This window comes from Marmota flaviventris, chromosome 1, assembly GCF_047511675.1.
Source record: "Marmota flaviventris isolate mMarFla1 chromosome 1, mMarFla1.hap1, whole genome shotgun sequence".
Taxonomy (NCBI): Eukaryota; Metazoa; Chordata; class Mammalia; order Rodentia; family Sciuridae; genus Marmota; species Marmota flaviventris.
Genome location: NC_092498.1, coordinates 114,888,458 through 114,909,898, shown reverse-complemented (window position 1 = coordinate 114,909,898; position 21,441 = coordinate 114,888,458). Strand labels below are relative to the sequence as shown.

The window sequence follows — 21,441 nt, the reverse complement described above, 5'->3', positions numbered from 1 at the left end:
AAAAAAAAAAAACTTTTCTTTTAGGTCAGAATAATTAAATTAAGTTTAAATTTAATTAAAACCCTCAATCAGGCTTGCTTTTTCCCCCCAAATTAAAAATTAACATCATATTAAATAATCACTTTCGGCATCATTTCCCTCAATCAAAGCCTATCTACTGAAGAGCTCCACGCAGAGGGGCACACACAGGATGCTGTCAGGGAGAGTCCAAGGGCTCAGAGGAGGAGGCCCAACCAACACATCCCCGACTCCTAGAGAGTCAGGCCAGTTGGAAGAAACAGAGAGACGCAAAAACAAACAAACAAGACAGCCAAACCCCAGGAAGCACATGGAACTGTCACAGAGAGCACAGTGAATTATAGGCAGAATTGGAACCAAATGAAACAGGCAAGAAACCCATTTTTAAAATGAATTTTAAAACATTTAAAAATAGAAAAATCTTACTGTTGGTTGTATTGTAACTAAAATATTTTGATGATTAATTTTTTTTAAAAAAGTGTTATATGGGGCTGGAGATGTGGCTCAAGCGGTAGCGCGCTCGCCTGGCATGCGTGCGGCCTGGGTTCGATCCTCAGCACCACATACAAACAAAGATGTTGTGTCCGCCGAGAACTAAAAAATAAATATTGAAAAATTCTCTCTCTCTCTCTCTTTAAAAAAAAAAAAGTGTTATATATATGTGTGTGTGTGTGTGTGTGTGTGTGAGTGTGTGTGTGTGTTTAGCTGTAGACAGACACAATACCTTTATTTATTTTTAAGTAGTGATAAGGGTCGAACCCAGGCCTCACATAGGCCAGGCAAGTGCTCTGCCACTGAGCCCCAGCCCACCCTGAGGGTTAAATTTTAATCATCAGTATAATGTTCCAAAGCCTGGCCAATGTTTGCCAGTTTATCTCACCTGAGGGAAAAATCCTCTTCCCGTTTTTTGCCTATTGACTGGAGAGTGTCATGGCACACCACACTCACGACACTGGTGGTTTTATTTTACAAAACCTGAGCAACTAGGGAGCCTGAAGGAGTGGAACAGTCAATACCATACATTTCCTGCATCCAAGAGGCCATCAGTTACAGGATGCGCCATTATTTTATGTACCATTAGGAAGAAAAACACTCAGCCAATAAAACATGCCATAATTGGAAGACAACTTCTTGATTTTGGATTTATTAAAATATGAGGGGGGAGGAGGTGGGACTGTAGAACTGATATTCGGAGTGCAGAATCACTATGAATTTTAAACCTGCCCACTTCAAGAGAAAGATAAAATATATCCACAAAATACAGCATACATAATTACTGCTAGAGCTAAAGGAATAACAGCAATGGCATCATATGACAAGGGCAGTAATCCACAAACCAAGAAACAACTAATTTAAGAAAAGACAACTTGGCCTAAATTGAGGTCAGCATAAACCATTGTCATGTACAAGTAAATTAATCAAGGGGCAAGTCTCCCCAGAGACGGACCTGGGTAGGGCTATGAGCCCAGGGAAGGTTTGGTACACTGAATGGGTGAGACGGGCCTCTGCTGGGTCCTCCTCCCCACAACGCCAGTCCCATTCCAGTCTGACAGCTTCAGGAAGACTCTATTCAAATCTGACGTAGACTGACTACAGAAAGTGTAACAAAGATTCAAAACTTCTCTGCTTTGGACCTCGTACACTGTTCCCAAAAGTCCATTTCTGAACCTTCGTTATCAGTGCTGAGTGATCAGGGAGACACTTTTCTCCTATGGATTCACACAATCATGGAGGTGAATTGAACCTCAAGTACCCAAAGCCCCTCATTTTCTAGATGAGGAAACCACTGTCCAAGAGGAGGTGGCCAGGTCCCCTCCCTCAGGACTCCACATCCAACCTTCCCAGCCTCATCTGGGGCTCTTTCTGGCACACCACGGTAGGGGATGATGGCAGAAGCTGCCAGCAAACTCTGCCTCATCAGATCACTTCAAGAGCACAACGAAGCTGCGACACCAGAGATGCCCAGGTGGACTTTCTTACGAGGGAGATCCATACACACGTATACGGGAGACCAAGTTTCCCCTCTCTGCCTTTTCCTCTTGAATGCAAAACAGCAAACATTAAAGATATCATACTGAAAATGCAAAGAAACCCAATTATTAACAATAGCACTTTAACCTTGACAGTTGAGAATAATGCATCTTGTCAAAACCTAGGAATTTTTTGTGCTTTTTAATGTTGGTCTGAATGTGTAAATGTTTAATCAGTTGAATTAAGTAGCAAGATATTAAAAAGCAAGTAGCAGATGTAGTTTTAACAACCTTGGTTTTGCATCCCTACAATAAACATTTAATTTTTTTGAACAGTATCTTCTCTGCCACAATTTTATTGTTGAGTATCTGGTTTGGTCTTTCTGTATTTGAAAACTGGCCGATTTATATCCGTATCACAATGAACAAATATATTCCTTCATGTATGACAGTTTCAGTATACAGAATGCAACCTCAGCTACCAATTATAGCTGCAAATGAGCAATAGTGTGGAATGAGACAGCCTGCTGGCTTTGTTAGTATTCTGTCTCCTTTGGGATCCCATGGGGAAAGGGGAGGCTCTGATGAAGAGAAGCCCTTGGCTCATGGTTTATTGTGCTTGCCACCAGCTGCAGACTTCTCATCTCATTAGTTCTTTTAGAATACTGTGGGTGAAGACAGCTGTAGCCTACTTGAGTCTTCAGCTCCTGGGTATTCTCAAGGCTGAATTTGCTATGCACTCTGTAATCCTTGGGAAAAAAAAGAAAGCAAATTCACCAGGCCAAGGAAACGCATTTTAAAAATGGCTTTTAAAATCATGTTTAAAAGTAGAAAAATATTATTGCTAAGGTGCATTGTGTTTCAAATTTTTGAAGATCCAATTTTAATTATCTGTATAATGCCCAGAGGCCTGGCCAGGATAAGGGCTTAGTAAAACCATCATTATCAAGTTAGGTATAATGTCCCTAGACACTACTTGCTCCACCAATAACAGTGTCTGAATAACATGAAAATACAGTGGTATCAGCATAAGGTAGATTGGGATTAGTGTTAATACAACTCTATTTAATTGAAAACTCTTATTTAAGCAAAAACGAAAGCGAGTCAAAGTCAAGAAGCCCTTTGGAGAACAAAATAAAATATAATCTGGCAAGTAAATGGATTACTGAGTCTTCATGCTGGAGCCACAGAATACGTTCATTAAATTCTTATAAATAACTTGTTTTCTGTCACTGGAATACAAAAGTTGTACTACCTCTCGGGTGTACATCTGTTACTCACTCCAGTTCTCAACAGAAATTCTCAATAGAAACCAGATTCATTTTGAAGACAAAGAATATTAGTTTAGGAATCTTTTAGCACAGTGCTGTCCCCCGAAATCCAAATACAAAATCTGTGCGATCCAGCCTAAGTATGTCCTTCAGCCCAGGTTGAACTCATGATTATGAATAGGAAAGTGAGTAGGAGATGAGGAGCATACTGGTAGGAGTTTGTTGACAGTTTGTGGAAAAATCAAGATGTGCTCCAGACACCAGACACTGATTAAAGAACCAGGCCTGGGTTCCCACAGGTGAGGCCAAGTGCACACTAAGGAAAGAGCAGGCAAGTCAGCAAGACCAGCCATTCCTGGACACCCAAACTCTGCTCATTTCTAAGGATCAAGGCCTGCCTGCCACATCACCCCCATGCCCGGCCCCACCAGCCCTGGGAAGGGGGAATTTTACAAAGTCAAAATAAAAACTTGAGAGGGTTATTAGGGTCTTGCAGACTGGAGTTAAATACTTTCCTTTAGTACAAGATGATTAATTAGGTGTCTATTCAAATAGCTCGAAGATAATCACTAAGTTAAAAATGAATGGGTACTGCTGCCCGACTTAGCAAGGCTTACTTCCTCTAATCACATCCTAAAACAAAAAGCCCAGGATTGAAGAAAGAGCTGAAAGAAACATGAAAATAAATAACAAACATAATTTAGTAGCACTGCTCTGCATTTTTTAAAAGTGTAGTTGCACTTAAAAAAACAAAAAGTTTCTGGATCCTATCATCATGGACCAAGTGCAAAATGCATAACTGAAGCTGATGGAATTCAAGCCAGCCCCCCAGAGGGTAAGCCCATTTAAAAAATATTTGCATTAAATGTTGTAATAGCAAATAACAGAGGTGTAAAGAGAAATAACATTTACTAACTTGTTTAAGAAACTGATTTCAACAGTTATTTTCCAATAAGCAGCTTTCTTTTCTATTTTTAATTACATCTCCCCAGTGACTCCTCACCCTTTCAGGTTCCCACAGAGTACCATTAATATAGTATAAGTAAATCTCATTAATTCAGGTCCTACCACCTTGGAATTCATAATCACTCGGACAGGGGCTGGGCTGAAGTTTATCTTTGCATGATCTATGAAAAAAAGATCTGCTACACAAATTAATAGAGTAACAAGATCTCAGGAGGGCTGTTTAAACAGTTCAGAAGTGTTTTAGAGCAATTCAGAAGCATTCATTTGCATATAATTATTATGCTAATTACAAATCATTCTTATCTATTCATTAAAGCAGATTCCCAAAGGACCACTAATTGTCAATAACTTGTTGGCCTAGTTTCTGTTACTGAATGTACCTCAGAGGAACAAAACTGCATTAAAAAATATTCTACAGTTCAGCCCTCTCATTAATCCGTCCTGGCTTTCCACCAACGAGTCCTACAAGCTGCATTTTTAAACAACTGTACTGAGAACTGCAATCAAATCTGCACCTCAGACAGAACACTTCTGTAATCTTCTGATCACACAGAGACTCTCCCAAAGACTCCTGGTGGACAGGGATGATCCTGGCATCTACGAGGCATCCACAGGGAACCTCCAAGGAGCTCCCTGCTACCTGTGGTCACTCTGATGGGTACAGCACTATCTTCCTGCCTTCTGATCTCATCTTTTCCACAACGAGAGGTCACCAACACTGCTGTTTATGAAGGCACACCTCAAAAGCCTTTGGAAGGTTACAAATTAATAGAAAAGGCGGTCAGAATTTCGGACCTAAAAAAAAAATCACAGGAAAATGCCTGATACAACACATTTCATACGCACAACACAGCAAGGAAAACCAAATATTGTGCTACAGAATTAGACAGGCAGGTGAGGTCAAAAGGAGTGAGCATTGGGAAGTGAGAAGAGCGGGTTCCTGGGCAGTCCTGGGCTGGTAAGGGGCCCTCAGCAATTAGTAGCCTGCGGGCCCCTCCTCCGTCCTTCCCTCAGGGGAGCTGGGTTTGGGTATATCTCATGTACAAATATGCAATATATTTATTATTGTAACATTATACTTACTATATGTTTATTCTTAATTATGGAGTTAAAATGAGTATATTTAAAATTCTAGACACCAATGAAAAGAGTTTTAACATTAACATGACAATATCATTAAATGTGCTTGTCTGTCAAACAATCATGTATTTTAAAATTAAATTGCACATACATGAAATGCAAGTGACATGTTTAGGAAAGTTTTAACAATGATGTATCTGCTTTCTTTTAAATGATAGCAGATCACTGAGCATACTACATTGAATTCCCTCAACTAAAATGGGGGAATATCCCACTGAAAAATCTGAGTGCACCCTCTCCAGTAAAATGTTAGTTCATAACTTGACCTTCAGCTCCTAAATCCCAGGATACACTTCAATCATTAGCACTAATTTGACAGACATTCAATAGGAAAATTATTAGAGAAAAAAAGAAGTATCATTTCTTTACAGTAAGAGCAAACTCTATTAAGAGCATCATTCTTGCTACTATTTTCGGAGCACTTACCTACAGTCAGGCAGCGCCTCTCCCAGTCAGCTCTCCCCACCATGGAGCAGGGGGCCAGGGAAGTGAGCATCTTGGCCCAAGCCCACCCTTGCAGAGCACAGAAACAGGGACCCAGTCACTGCCCTATCTGACACCAAAGCCAACCACAAAACTACATCACAAGAGTGTTTTACACTTATCCTTTGATTACACTCCAGTATTTGAAGGGCTCTCTGCTCCTTCTCAGCCTAGAGAGCCTTCTCTAAGAAAGAGGTGACATTGATGAAAAGAGGCTTTCTATGAGGGACACACTTTAAAAACTTGCCTTGAAGCTGTCCACACTAAGTTCTTTAAAACTACCTGCCATTAGCTGCTCAAAAACAACTTTCTGGTTCTCACCAGGGAATTCATTCCCACCCAAGGAACTGGAGCAAACTCAACTTTACACACAACTCCCTCCTCACCCTTTTTTTTTTTTTTTTTTTTTTGCTTAAAACGTGGAAGAAATCAGGAATGAGCATTCACATTGGTTCTAGTAAGAAGACATTTTGTGCAAAGTATGCTGTACACAGATTTTTAACAGAGTTAAAGGGCCTTGCTAGGATTTCAGCAAGCCTGAAATAAGCAATATTGTGCTTTTCCCACAAGAGGGCGCTGCCAGCCAACTGTGTCTTCAAACATACTTGGCGTTCTCCAAGTCCACTACTGGAAGTGATCTGAAAGAACTTGACCATGTAAGGCAGCAGAATAAATGGGAAATTATTTTCATATTTCTTTATAATAGGAACCACGCTTACATTTATTTATATCTTCTCTGCAGATTGGGGGAGATCCCCTATAACTTACCACAAGAAAGAACTGGACAGTGGTTTTGTTGCAGCATAGCAAAGGCAGGAAGACATGAACACGTGACAAGTGCAAATTTTTTAAGTATAAGCAAAATCACTGCTGCTTCAAAACCTGCACAAGCTGTTTTCTCCCTATGTTCAGGAGGCCACTATTACAGATCCATCACAAGGGAGGAGCTGGCTCCCGCTCCCCGCTTCTTCATTATGCACGCATTAATAAGGAGCCTTTGGAGTTCTCCACAGACATCAGTGATAAGTCACCGACTTTTAAGACAGAAATGAATGTCTAGGCTCATTTTAACAGCAGAAGGAAGCAGCACTCCACTGAGATCAAGTGTCTGCTCCTGCTGGAGAGAACTAACCAAAGCAGCATTTGGCAACCACAGGACTTGCTGGAGCTCAGCCACCAACTTCTCATCAACAAAAGCTCTTTTCAGATCTAAAGACTGGGTAGCCACCGCACAGTTCTGAGAAGCAGAAAGCCCTTCTTAGGAAATAAGAAGCAACAGTTGGAAAAAATGTAACATCCAAAAGGGAGAATAAAGTAGAGCCATGGTCCATGGTGGCCATCTCAGTTCTCACCCACCAAAGGCTGTGTCATTTATAGCTCAAAAACTAACAAATATTAACAATTTCACATGGTTTGATCAAATATTTAACTTTCGTCAGATTTCATTATTTTTTTAAATTTTGAAGAGAAAAAATTTAATGTTAATCAGATTATTTAAAAAAAAAAACAGGGCTGGGGATGTGGCTCAAGCGGTAGCACACTCGCCTGGCATGTGCGGGGCGCTGGGTTCAATCCTCAGCACCACATAAAATAAAGATGTTGTGTCCACTGAAAACTAAAAAATTAAGATTAAAAAAATTCTCTCTCTTTAAAACACACACACACAAACATTGTCATCCCAGCAGCTTGGGAGGCTGAGGCAGGAGGATCCCGAGTTCAAAGCCAGCCTCAGCAACTGTGAAGCACTAAGCAACTTAGTGAGACCCTGTCTCTAAATAAATAAAATACAAAATAAGGCTGGGGATGTGGCTCAGTGGTCGAGGGCCCCTGAGTTCAATTCCCAGTACCAAACAAACAACAACAACAAAACACTGTATGATTTTTCATGTCTTTAAAATTAACACTTTACAAAAGGCAGTGCAGTAACATATATATTTACTAAGATTATCTACTCAAATGTATAACACCTAGGCACCAACAGAATGTACAACCAAAAGAAGACCCTCCCCACCCTTCTGAAAGCACAAGTAACAAACTCTGCTTAAGATGCTGCCAAAACTTAGATGCCTCCAAATATACTGACCCAAGTGTCATCAGATTGCAAGGTTAACAGAGTAATACTCAAAACAGCAATATATATGTGTTTGTGTGTGTGTGTATGTTTATTTTAAAATAGTCCACATTCATGATTTAAAATAAAAGCAAATCATATCAATTTATTTTCAAAGGCAATGAATTAAAAAAAAAAAAAAGAAAGAAAAATCAAACTTATTCCTGGCCACATCTAAAAGGAATGTTGTTCTGCCTACTAAAACAATTCACTAAATAAATGGATAATAACCAAAGAACAAATGGTGAATGGTAGGGGGAAAAAAAATCCAAAAAGTACAAAATTTCAAAACCACTTCATTATCCTTGACATCGCAATCCTTAAAAAATGAAAAAAAAAAAAAAAAAAAAAGAAAGAAAAAGAAAAAATATCCTAGAACTTATTAAGTTGATAAGAGAGCCGAACAATTTCATGATTTTCTGACATCCAATTAGAATGTGTGGGGGCTATTCATTTAGCAAATTCGAATCTCCAAACTTCCCAGCTCTAATTAGCCCCTGAACCCTATAACTGGGCTGCAGCCTGGGGCCCAGCACTGGTCCATGCCAGTTGTGCCCTTTGGTGAAGGAACATCCAGCACCATCTTCTAAAGAAACAACAGTTGAAACAAACTATCTCCAGGACACTTGGAAACACTCAAGCTCATCCACAGATAAGTATCTTGTACTTTCCTTAGATACGATTATGTCTTTATCTGGAAAAATTTACACGAACACCACACAGCAGATACTAAGTTCCAATAAATATTATTAGAAGAGCAAATGAAATAACGTATGAGTGGTGTTCCCTGTAAGAAACCAGGCCAAAACACATCTTTGGGTCTCCAAGCTTTTTATTCTATTGCACACACATAAATCAAAATATGCCAGAGTTCAGCAGGGGAGGGAAGAAGTGATCAAGACCACTGAGGAAAGCAGAGAATTAGGGAAGATGCAGAGGAAACAGGCAGCAGTTTCAATCAGCAACAGAAAGGAAAATCTCATGATCCCGTGCTCTAGAAAGGCAAAAGGCAGCAGCCCCGGGTGGAGGCCTGAGTCCCCTCCCTCTGGATACAGGGCTGTTCCTTGGGCTACAAATTTCTTAACAGTACAAATAAAGGTTGAGGTGAATGTTGTTTGACCTTGGCCTCCAAATCCTACTAGAAGTCTGCATGCTGTCTGATCTTGATCACTAGTGGTGAGTCAGAGCACAGCTTTCTCAAAGGTGAGCAAGGGCAGGAATCACCGGGAGAGCTGGACAGACCAGAGCTAGGCCTACCCCAGAGATTATCAACAGAGAGAGCACAACAAATTTGCATTTCTAACAAGCTTGCCCAAGGGCAGACCACCCTTGAACCGAAAGGGCCACAAGTGTTCTGGTCTGAGCTGGGTCATAAGGACTCTGACAATCTCTGAAGTTGGCCCCAAGGATCCCTGGAAACCCTCAGGGAATCAAAAGGACTTCTTAACTTCCAAGGAGTGCAGGAGACTGGGCTTCCCCGCAGCTGGTCGCAGCACACTGGCCGAGTGCTTTCCAAAGGACACAAAACCAGGCAAAGAAGAGGCAGCGGTGCTGGGGGAGAAGTGATTCCAGGTAGTGCAATGAAGCTGAGTTTTATCCACAGCCCACCCTCTCAGCAGGGACGGCCTGTGTCCTCCAGGGTACCAAACAAAGAAGTGACTAGTGAGTGGCCCTACAGCTCTGCCACAGGAGCTTGTGTGCACAGAGCTGCCCACGAGAAGCTCTTGTGCTGAGACGGGCAGTCCAGAGTTCAGCAGACAAGGCCACAGCCCAGAGAGGGAAGGGTAGCTACCTGGGCAGGTACCAGGGCTGCAAAGGGGCTGTGGTGCCCTGAGCCGGCACTGTCACACAACCTTTCCTGCTTTCCCCAAGGAGAACCCTGGCAACTGGGGAAAGGCACCAGGAAAAAGGAGAGAGATCCAGGGCAAATAGGACCGCCCAGGTCATTATCCTTAGATTCAGGTCAGGACAAGGGGCATGGTGGTATTTAAGGTTGAGTGTGGGCTCAATCCCTGCGTGGGGGCATTCAAAAAGGAAGAAATTGGGTGAAATCTGAGCCTTATCTTAAGAGCTGCCAAGCTTACTGGGTAACCCCCCAAAGGAGGCCCCTCTGAGCTCTGTAGGGAAGTCCCGGTACAGGAATCTATCAATCAGGGCACCCTGCACACCCTTCCTGTGACCCAGAAATGATATGGAACACGAGTTTCTAACTTGTGTCTCCTCATTTCTGCGAAAACCATCTCCAGTGAAACATCATTATGGTCCCCAAAATGTAACTCTTGGTTCTGAAATGCCTCATAAAGGAAAACTATTTCACCACAAATTAAAGCAGGACACATGAGGGCAACAAGTCTGCTCTCTTTAGTTTGCTGCAACAATACAACATGGAATTGACCTATATTTTTCTGCTACATCTTCCAAACAATACTTTTATGTCACTAATATTTGTCTTTTACTGATATCTAGAAAACATATGTTAAGATGCATCATTTTTAGAAGAATACATCTAAATATTTTGAATTAACATTATTTCTACTACCAAAAAAAAAAAAAAAAAAGCCCATAAGTCACACAACATGTACAGCAGAGGAAGGCCGATACCAATCCTTTTTGGTTTCACATAAATACCTTAAAATATGGTTCCAATTTCTCTCTCTCTTTTTTTAAACAGTGCTCATTTTCTTTCAAATTACTTCCAAAAATGAAGGTCTCTCTGATGTTAATCGTGTGTACACTTCAGCTTATACTTTAAAAGAGTCTTCCTCTCCTGGGAAGTGACTTTTGTATACAAATCATGGAAAGCTACTTAGACAAAGTGCTGGGGATGATTAAAAGGGGCCAGATTCAAATTTATACCTTAAAAAAAGCAGAAGCAGATGTCAACTGGCTCATTTTGTGTACATTTTGGAAATGAGTTGAAGATATGCATGTGCATCTCATCAGGACATTTAAAGAACCCTCAACTTTTTCCTGCAGTTATCATCAATGACAACTTTAGAAACTGGAAAAACAACAATAATGACGACAACTTTAAACTTGCCTTCTCATGTTCTATGCTGGACACCTGACTTACCACAACAGACCTAACCTCTTTAATGTGACCAAAAAGGTGTTTGTTCACTTACAAACATTTCAGAAGTTTTAGAAAAGAAGACACATCATGTATTTTTCTTTTTAAATATTTCTTTTATTTTTTTAGTTGTAGTTGGACACAATACCTTTATTTTATTTATTTTTCTATGTGGTGCTGAGGATTGAACCCAGGGCCTCACACGTGCTAGGCAAGCGTTCTACTACTGAGCCACAACCCTAGTCCCACATCATGTATTTTTCATCACCTAAAATGAGCAAAGAAAGAACTAAAGTAGCATTTTGTTCATTTACTACTTGAACAATAAAAACTTTAGCTTCTCCAAAATGCCTCCCCCGCCTTGTTTTTGTCTGTTCTGAGAACATCACTATCCTGAACTCATGGGCTGAGGCTTTTAAAAAAAAAAAAAAAAAAACACTACAGAGGAAAACACTCTGCAAATTCTCTCTGATCCACTAAAACTTGTCTGTCAAGCTCATTCCATGCTAGGAACCAAGCATCTTGCTGTGTCCTAGAAACACAGGACTGACGAGTATTACTGTCCTGGTCCCCAGGGAGCCCCCAATTCCCAGAGAAAGGCTATTAAGGAGTGACACCTGGGTTAGACTTAAAATGGGGGGAGGAGGTTCGAGGGCTGGGGCCGGCAGGGCTGCAGGTAGGCATGTGTTCTGCGGCAGCCTGGTGAGCTCTGTGCCTGCTGGAAGTCAGGCAGAAGGCCCCTTCCTTCTTGAAGATATAATGTCTTAATGACCCTTCACCCCTGTCCCTTGAAACAGGAAAAATGGTTTTGTATGGTGAATACATTATAATGAGACAAAAGAAACTGAGACATTTACGCAGAAATCCCAGGCTTCTCACTTGTTTCTTCAGGAAATGTTATCTTCTAGCAAATCACACAGAGCAGTGTCTAAAGCAATAGTCACATACACATTTCCCATAAGGTAGCCACAAAAAAATCCTAACAACCCATGTACTGAAATATATATGATTTCTGTAGCAACTACTCTGCGAACCTGGGTCACACTGACAGATTTTTACAACAAATCCTTGTTCCTAGAGTTATTGTGACAATGTCACTCTTTGATTATGTAAACATGTCAAAGCATGTAGCCAAGTATTCAGTTACACCAGGGGTCAAATCACATCTCTTCTGCACATGATGAAGTTAGCAGTTCATAATGATGACCAAAACACAGCAAGCCGACAACACCAGCGATGTGGAGTCTCCTGACAACCTAGCAGAGTCAAACCCTAAAAGTAATCAGCAATCACTCTGAATTAAAATGGTTGGGGTTGTGTTTGTGTTAAATCCACCTGCAACGACAGAAAGCTCCGCTAGGTGGAGGTGCATCGAGCTTCACTCTGAACAATTCTTGGTTTCTTTACTCCCCAGTTATTTTAAAGTTATTTAAATTTTGATAGGACTTGCCTATTTACCCTCTCAAAATTCTAATGTAATAACTGTTCACATGTTTATAAAGCAAGTAATATAAAACAACACAACCACTTAAAAGTTGATAAAAAAAAAATTAGCTCACTCAAAAACCCCAGAGCAGTTCGACAGAAAGGAGAAAAAAAAAAAAAAAAAAAATCACTCAATTAGGACAAAACCCCCCAGAAGTGACAGTGCCACAGCCTGAACTCTGAGAGATCCCCACCCTGCAGCAAGCCTCAGGTTGTCCCCCAGCCCCGCCCCACCTTCTAAACCATCACCAATACATTTATTTGAAGAACTAAGGGTCAAATCTTATCAACTTTTAAACTGGGTAGGATAAGACAGACACACTGCTCTGATGAACTTCTGGGCATTCACAACAGCACAGGTAAGTAGATCTGGCACACAGACCAGGGGGACAAATTCTAATTAGTTACGTGATCTCCCACTCAGAGGAAAGTGCTCTCTCCCTATCACAGAAGCAGCGCTGAGAAAAACAGAGAAGGAACCCAGCCAAGGCCTCCAAGCACAGGCCTCGACAAGCCGGTGCCTGGTGAAGGTGGGTGCCCTGTGTACCCGGCAGGAGAGGGACGCCCCAGCTGAGCTGGGATCTGGAGGGTGGGTGTGACCATAAGCCAGCACCCACTCAATGCAGGCCTCCACAGTCACTCTGGTCCTCTACACAAGCACTCAGTGAATTTGGGAAGAAAGGGAATCCTACCTGCATCCACAGTCCACCTCCCCTCCTCCCAAGGTAACACAGGTGACCACCCCACTGGGTGCAGGGCCTCCTACCTCCCACCTTACTTGGCTTATTCTCACTACTCAGCTCTCTATTCAAATGTCATTCCCACCCTCAAGGAACAAGTTTTCAGCATTAAAAATTAACTACTGGCCTGGCAGGAAGGGGTCTGAGGTGATCCTGCCCACAAATGAGCCACCTTCCCTGAAGCGCAGAGGGAACCTCCGACTTGTCTCTGACCACAGACTGTGGGGACGGCTGATGGGAAGTCATTCTCCTGGATCAGGCTAGACTGCCTGGCCACTGGTGTTGTGCAGATAGCAACAGGAAACCCAAACCATCACCGAGGACATCTCCCCAGACCTCTGCATACACCTGCCAGTCCTCCCCCTCCCCCTTCCCATCTTAGGTTTGTAACCTATCACACCACATCAAGTACAGCCAATTCCTAGAAGTGGAATTCTGCTCGGTCAAAGGACGTGTATGTGTGTTAATTCTTCTAGACCAGTTTGACCAATTTATACTCCCCTAGGCGAGGAGTGGGAACACTGCTTTCCTCCCCTCTTTTCCCACTCCTCGCCCCCTTGCCAACCCAGACGTCACCAGGCTGACACCAACTAACCTCACATCCCAGTGTGAGCTCTCAACTCACAGGTCAGTCTCCTCACCGTCCTCAAGCTCCTCGGGTGAATCTGAAGTCTCCCTGAGAAAGTGGGACCCGACCTAGATCCTGGAGGACACGTAGGCTTTGGACAGAGAATAAGAAGTCCCAGAAGGGAGATGAGAACAGGCAGTGCGCCGGTGGCAGGCTGGTTTGAGGAAAGGAAGACAGTGACTGACAAAGTGGGGCCTCACCTGGAAGGAGTGAGGGCCAGGGGACAGAGCACTGGACTGATGGTCAGAATGCCCACTTCTGGCACCAGCCTAGTGATCATGAGAAAAACTAGCTCACCTGGGCTCCAGCTTCCTCACTGTAAAACAAAAGAGGTGAGCCCCAAAACCACGCTCTGAAGCTGCAGAAATGCACGTTCAAAGTGAACTTTAGGGTCAAGGCTAGTGTCAGATAAGCAGGACTGAAGTGGTCGAGGGGACAGGCAGGACCTCCTCAGCCCCACAGTCCAGTCACCCCACACTGACAAATGCAGGGGTGCCAGGAAACTGCTGAGACAAGCATGGGGACAACTTTCCATGCCGGGACGGCAGACAGGCGAGGATGTGTTGAAGGAAGAGCGGAGCCCTGCCCACAGCTCTCACTGCGGTCCCCTCCCCGTCACTCACCCAGCCTCTGCGCCCCGTCAGGCAGGGCAACGCTCTGCTTTGGTCACTTTTAGGCTTAAACCTCCACCATCAAAGGCCCCTTGGCCTCTTTTATAGCAGAAAAATGTGCAAATTTGTTTTTTTTTTAAATGTCAGGTTTGACAATTCCTACACACCAGTCTTTCTTGAATTATGCACAACTGAGAAAGTGCACTGATGAAAAAGCTGTGACCCAGTGTTCACACCAGCTGAGAGTCAGACACAGCCAAGACGATCGCGGACGGATGAGTGCAAACAGAATGAAAGAAATACCTGACACCGCTACAATGTGAACTGATCTTAACAACACCACGCAGCAGGCCACTCATCGACACGGAATACCCAGAACAGGAAGATCCCAAGAGACTTTAGTGATCTGTAGTTGCCAAAGGTTGGGGTGGGCAGCCACGGGAAGTGCTAGGGTACGGGCTGTCCTTCTGGGGTGACCAAAAGACCCCTGGACTGGAGAGCATGGACGGCTGAGCACGCTGCATACACTATTACAGAACCACTGCACATTCTAAAGTGGTAAATTTTATGTTATGTGAATTCTATCCCGATTTAAAAAAAAAACAAAAAAACTTCTGCAAATTCAATACAATTTAAAATAAATTTGCATCTACTCTTTTTTTTTAAGGGGGGTGGTACCGGGGATTGATCTCAGGGGCCCTCAACCACTGAGCCCCATCACCAGCCCTATTTTGTGTATTATTTAGAGACAGGGTCTCACTGAGCTGCTTAGGGCCTTGCCGTTGATGAGGCTGGCTTTGAACTTGAGATCTTTCTGCCTCAGCCTCCCAAGCTGCTGGGATGACAGGCATACGCCACCATGCCTGGCTGCATCTACTCATTTTTAAAATGCAACTTGGAAAACATGATCTGTGAACACTGGAAAATAAAACCACACACAAATAGGTGCGTGCAGACTCCCACCCGAGGCTGATGGATGCAGGCTCTCGGAACCCCTCCACCACTCCAGTTACTAAGGACAGCAGTGACAAGGGCCTGGTGAACTGCACTGCTCACATACTCACGTGTGACCCTGTAGGGTGATAAGCCTTTACCTCACACGAGGTAATGAAAGCACAATGAGGTCACGCAACCTGCCCAATATAAAATGGTGGAGTCTCAGAACCTCAGGTTGAGGGCAATCTCATTTCAGAATGTCTTAGTGCATGTCCACCGACTTACAGGCACAGGCCACACACCACTCACAGAGTCATCTGCAGCCTCTGCGTGTACAAAACTTCCACAAGAGCACCCTCTCGAGCGCTGTCCCTGGGTGTTCTCCAGGCCAGCAGAGCCTTCGCTCCATTCCAGAGGGCACCCTGGGAGGGAAGGAAGAGCCCCAGAGCCTCCGGGCTCTACACAACCTGCCTTACTCCAGTCACTCCACCCACCAGCCATCTTGCCTGAGAACAAGAACAAAGAACTGCTTTTATGCTCCCAGCAAAACCAAAGAGGCGCCCTCACTCTGCTGGTGAACAGCAGGGTCTGCACACCTGCAAGCCCCAGGATCAGCTCAGTGCAGCCATTCTGACTGGCCACTACCTCTGAATGCCTCTTCCAGCGTACCCCACCGTCCCGAGATGCCACACAGTTCTTGTAACCAGCTCTGGGTCAGCCAATTGACTCACTCTTTCATTACCCCCAGTTACTGTTCTTCCCCTCAGCACTCCGTCACATAAAGTAAATCATGGCTGGAAAAGATACTGAGAGAAATAAAAGACAAAGACTGTAAAACAGACACCTCATTTGAATGACCCTCACTTCTAAGGTTTAGAAAAAACCTCCGTATATAACTTCAAAGGTAGAAACAACCTTAAAATTGAAGTAACTTCAAATCACAGTACCACTAAAATTAAAGAAGGTTCCTTCTCATATCTGCTCTTCTAAGTAGAGAAGTGGCTCTAGCAGTGTAGGTACCAGACAGGCACAGGGTCACTGCTGTCAGCTCCAGTGATTTCTGAGAAAAGGTCAGAGACCTTTAAGTTTACCATTAAATTTCAACAGCAAAACCAGACATTCGTTTGGTTTATTTCTGTTCAGATGACAACACTACTCAGGTTCAGAGAATAAACACAAAAATAGAAAAGGAAGGTGATGCTGGCTGAACCTATTGTGCTTGGCCATGACAAACCAGGGCTGCTGCTTCCCCACAGCTCTGGCTCTCTGGACCAGCAGTGAGGGGCTCACTGGTTGTCTCCATATGCAAAAAATCTTAAATGTGCCCTGCAAATCCACCTGGCACTTGGCATGCTACAAAATAAGATATATCGGACTTAATATTCACAAAACCTCAGCAATAAAATATGAGGGTCTTAATTTGGCATGGGGAGTGTTTTTAATGGCAAAAACTTAAGTCAAAGCCTAAAGAACCAACAATCACATTTATGATAATCAAAACAGAAAGCTAAACAAGTATTAAATTAAGCTATTGCACATAAAAAACATTTTCCACAAATATTAACTTTAGCTTTAGCTCAATTACTAAAAACTTACATGTAAGTTACATTTTTGCCTTCTTAATCACACTTGAAATGTATGAAGGACTCATGTTAAAGAAACTCAAAGGGAGGGTGGGGAAGGGGCCTGGGAGAAGGAAAGACGGTGGGATGAGATGGACACCATTACCCTAGGTACATGTATGAATGCACGATAGTGTGATTCTACTTTGTGCACAATCAGATAAGTGAAAAATTGTGCACCATTTGTGTACAATGAATCGAAGAGCACTCTGCTGTCATGTATAACTGATCAGAACAAATAAAAAATAAAAAAAACTCCAGAGAGAACACTTCTGTAAACAATGTTTTTTCAATAAAAACACACACCTGTGTACACCAGCTATACTGTAATTTCTTAAAATGGATCACTTGCACAGAGGCAAGATACACACAGAAACAAGTTGCCTTCTCTCACTCTGAATCTCTTTGCTGAGGCTGAGCTCCAGGCTTATTTCAGTGTGCAAATACAGGTCATAAAGGAAAGAAAGAAAACCACTTTTACATGTAAATGGGGATACATTAAAATGTCATCAAGTGGCATTTTACTTACTGCTGGTTCAACTTGACTTCGATCTGCAATATCTATGTGGACAATTTCGACAGTTTTCCATGTGTTTGGATCCAAACTGTGTACCTATAAACAACAAAGAGAAATGAAACAACAAAAATCTAGATTATTCTTGTTAGGTAAAACTATCACACTTACATGTATAATCTCCATCATGAATCTTAGAATACATTACGGGGAATGAAAAAAATGCAAATTACCTATCATATTAGCTATCTGATCTCGAGGGATCTAGGAATTATTACAGCCTTAAGCACCCCCAAATAAGGGGGGACACTGACACATGAAAGAAATCTGTCAATGTCACCTGGTGGTAGTTCTCATCTGACCTGTGTTAAAACAACAAAGTCTTCAAAGCTGTAGGTCATGTGCTAATACAAGGAGTCTCAGAATCAGGCTCCAGGCTGCACTGTACACTCCAAAACCTCTCCTGAATTTGCTATACCCAAAGCGGTTCATTTTCAGTATGATGTTGACTCCTCTATGCTTTATTACTGGTCTTTTATTTCTGAAACTTCATGAACCAATTAAGCATTGTTTAAGAACTGCCAACAGATACACCCACTTGAGAGCTGAAAATGGCAGACTAACTAACCCACACATGAATTAAAACACACCAAACTATCTCATCCAAACCCTAAATTTTAGAGAATTACTATGAAAACCCATGAAATGTCAAATGATCACTTGAAAGAAAACTAAAGTACTACAAATTAAAATTCAAAAGTTCTATTAGAAGGCATCAATTACAAAAGAGCACAATCCTAGAACAATAAGAATAGAATTTACCACAATCGTTACCACCAACAGTACATCCTATGATTGGAATGGTAGTTCTCAAACTGGGGTGTACATCAAAAAAACGACTCCTGGATCCCACTCTAGAGCTTGGGATCCAGGAGCTCTGGGTGGGGACTGAGTCTGCATTCCTAATGAGTTCCCAGATGCTGCTGCTGGCCCAGGGACCACACATTGCCAGTGCATCCACCAAGGATGCCAGATGCCCTTTTCACATTTCCCAACAGGCCTTAAGAATCATGTCTGTGAGTCCAAGATGATGTTCTTTTTTTTTTTTTTTTTTTTTGGTGCTGGAGATTGAACTCGGGGCACTCGACCACTGAGCCACACACCCCCAGCCCTATTTTGTATTTTATTTAGAGGCAGGGTCTCACTGAAGTTGCTTAGCTCCTTGCTAAGTTGCTGAGGCTGGCTTTGAACTCCTGCCCTAGCCTCCTAAGCCGCTGGGATTACAGGCATGTACCATAAGTCCCGTCCTAGCTGATTCTTGAAGCTTGCCCACATTTTTGTAAATTATTCAAAGAAACTTCTCCCTCCTGACTTCTGGTCATTTCTCTGACATCAACCAACCCATACTCCAGTAAAGTGGGTAGGAGGTAAAAATGAAAGCAATCATTCCGTTATGCTAGAGCAACTCTGGCAAGTACACAGAGATGAAGGCATTGTACACTAACGGTTAAAACTGGGTTGGGGGATTATCAGTGAACTTTGATGATCCACTCTCTCCCGGTTCCAGAGAGTGTCATGGCAAGAGACTGACAAGGAAAGCCCCCCGTTTCTGGCTGCTTGCTTGCCTCACCTAAATTTGACACCGTCTGATGTGGCCAGCGGCTAGTCTGATGCAGGTAACTTCACTTTGTTGACGACAGAATACACTAGACACAGTAATTCCCTTTCCAAGGGTTTCTGCGCTGAAAGTGAGGAGCAGCAACTTAATGTTTTTTCTTTTTTTTCTTTTACCTAGAACTATTTGTTCTAGTTGGCCCTAGGTGACAGTGGAGTATACACAAATGGAGCACAGCTTCTCCTTCCTCCTGTTGCACAGGGTGCAGTCACTCCAGCAGTGTGGCCATCCATGTACATGGGGTGATAATGCCTGTCTCAGGCTACCCTCCTCCCAGCCCTCACAACTTACGTTGTCTGATGTTCCCAAGTCTGGTTTGTGCCATGTCTCAATTTTAATGAAGAAATCATCTTTCATATATTCATTCTGTAGAAAACACAAGAGGAACATGACATGATGTTTCACCAGTTCTCCGGGGCTTGTGTACACAGGAGCCTTTTCCAGCACCAGCACCAGCACCATGCCATGCTTTGACTCTACCAAGAGACCTACCTCAAGTGACTAACGATCATTAGCTACTGATCTTTACAGACTTGTCAAGCAAACTAAATGCTGCATGCTTCTAAATAATGTAAACAGTCCTACTTGTCACGTAGCTTATAGGGCTAACATAATAATATAGTAAACGCAGCTATGAGGTTTGGTCAGTAAATCTGGCACTAAAAGGAGGCAGCAAAAGCAAAATGAAATCAAAAGGGAGACCTGGAGAGAAGACTGGAAAGAGCCCATTAGCCCCGGGGACATATGGTGGAGCAGGACTTGGGGGGAGGGAGCCATGAAGCAATGGGTAGTTTTAGTTTAAAAACAAAAACAAGATAATTACCAAAAAATTAAAAATTACAATATGGACTAAATAAAGATAAGAGAATGGAACACAAAGTTTTACTCACCGTTACAACTGAGGCACAATGGAGGCAGGCAATGAAACAGGAAAAATTTCAGAATATTAATTCGAGTCAAAACAATCTGTCCCAATATTTTATGCCACAAAGACTAAACTACCTGAAAACACAGAACATTTAGTAGCTTATGTTTTCAAAATACAGTTTGTACACAAGTGACACCATAGGATACCTTAGATTATGAGGTCCAAATAAAATATTGAGACTAATGTAACTTTAAAATAATGCTGGGGCTGGGGCTCAGGGGTAGAGCACTTGCCCAGCACTGGATTCGATTCTTACCACCACATATAAATAAATAAAATAAAGATCCATTGACAACTAAGATAAATTTTGAAGAAATAAAATAAAGCTTAAAAGAATAATGTCACAAGAGAAAAACACTATAGAATTAATTTAGCAAATGACAGCAGACGTTTCAGAAGTCTGTCATCTCCCTCTCCTGTCATGTAGCAACGTACGTAAACTACTGTTGAAAGTCCACCAAACAGAACTTCTGAGTGTGGGTGAGCTTTCTTTAGGATCTCAAAGTATGCATCTGCTCACCCTAGAGCCAGCACAGTCAGCAAGGACATCAGTGTGACTGTCATCTGGGAGTAAACCCCATGCCCTTCACAAGGTCTGGGAGATGAACCCAATGTAGCCACTCTCCTGCCATCACTCAAACAACCCTTCTCAGACACCCGGGCACTGGGAGTCCTTGCTCCTCCTCCTCAGCGCAGAGGGGTGAAGTGCTGCTGGGGACGAGGCTTACTTGTCCTGCAGTAGGGGTAGGCGTTCCAGGCTTTCTCGTGAAACACCAAGGAGCCCTCAGGAGCAATCATCCTCACGAAGGTGGGAACTTTGCTGTAAGGAGAGAGAGATTGAGATTGTATGTATTTTCACTCAGTCATTAACTTTTTTGTATCAAAAAATACTTTTATTAAATGTGATCATTACTGTAGATTAATCAGGTAGAAAATTAACATAAAAAGTAACAAAATGATTGAGAAAGTTAAACTATATAAAGGGATTCTGTTGTTTTTAAATTTTTAAATAGAAGGAATTCTTTCTTGGAGTTTTTTCAATTAGCAATAATCGCGCCTCGGATAAACCTCAATGGCTACGATACTGCCACTGCGCAAAGCTCTTGGAGTTTTTTAATTATTCTCCTGGTATGAAATCTGAGAGTTAACCAAGCTGCCCTAGCTACACATTACTACAACACAAAATTCTCATGTAGTAAAACTATATTATGCTAGTTCCTGAACCACAAAAAGCCCCAGAATAAGAGAATATCCCTAAATAAAAGTCTAATATG

At 42.5% G+C, this 21,441-nt stretch overlaps 1 protein-coding gene and 1 non-coding gene across 2 annotated transcripts in view; both read right to left on the bottom strand.

Annotated features, from left to right (window-relative positions):
- Window positions 1–21,441, bottom strand: part of Pitpnb (phosphatidylinositol transfer protein beta) — a 63,903-nt gene that overhangs the window by 23,899 nt on the left and 18,563 nt on the right. Inside the window, exons 4-7 of the mRNA XM_027955874.2 lie at window positions 20,896–20,987; window positions 20,130–20,137; window positions 19,531–19,605; window positions 17,580–17,663 (exon numbers count right to left, since the gene is read on the bottom strand). Coding sequence (XP_027811675.1) covers window positions 17,580–17,663; window positions 19,531–19,605; window positions 20,130–20,137; window positions 20,896–20,987 — 259 coding nt within the window. The remainder of the gene's footprint in view (window positions 1–17,579; window positions 17,664–19,530; window positions 19,606–20,129; window positions 20,138–20,895; window positions 20,988–21,441) is intronic.
- On the bottom strand, window positions 21,133–21,269 carry LOC139702971 (U4 spliceosomal RNA). Its single transcript, XR_011705529.1, has one exon. It is a non-coding gene; the product is annotated as a U4 spliceosomal RNA (small nuclear RNA).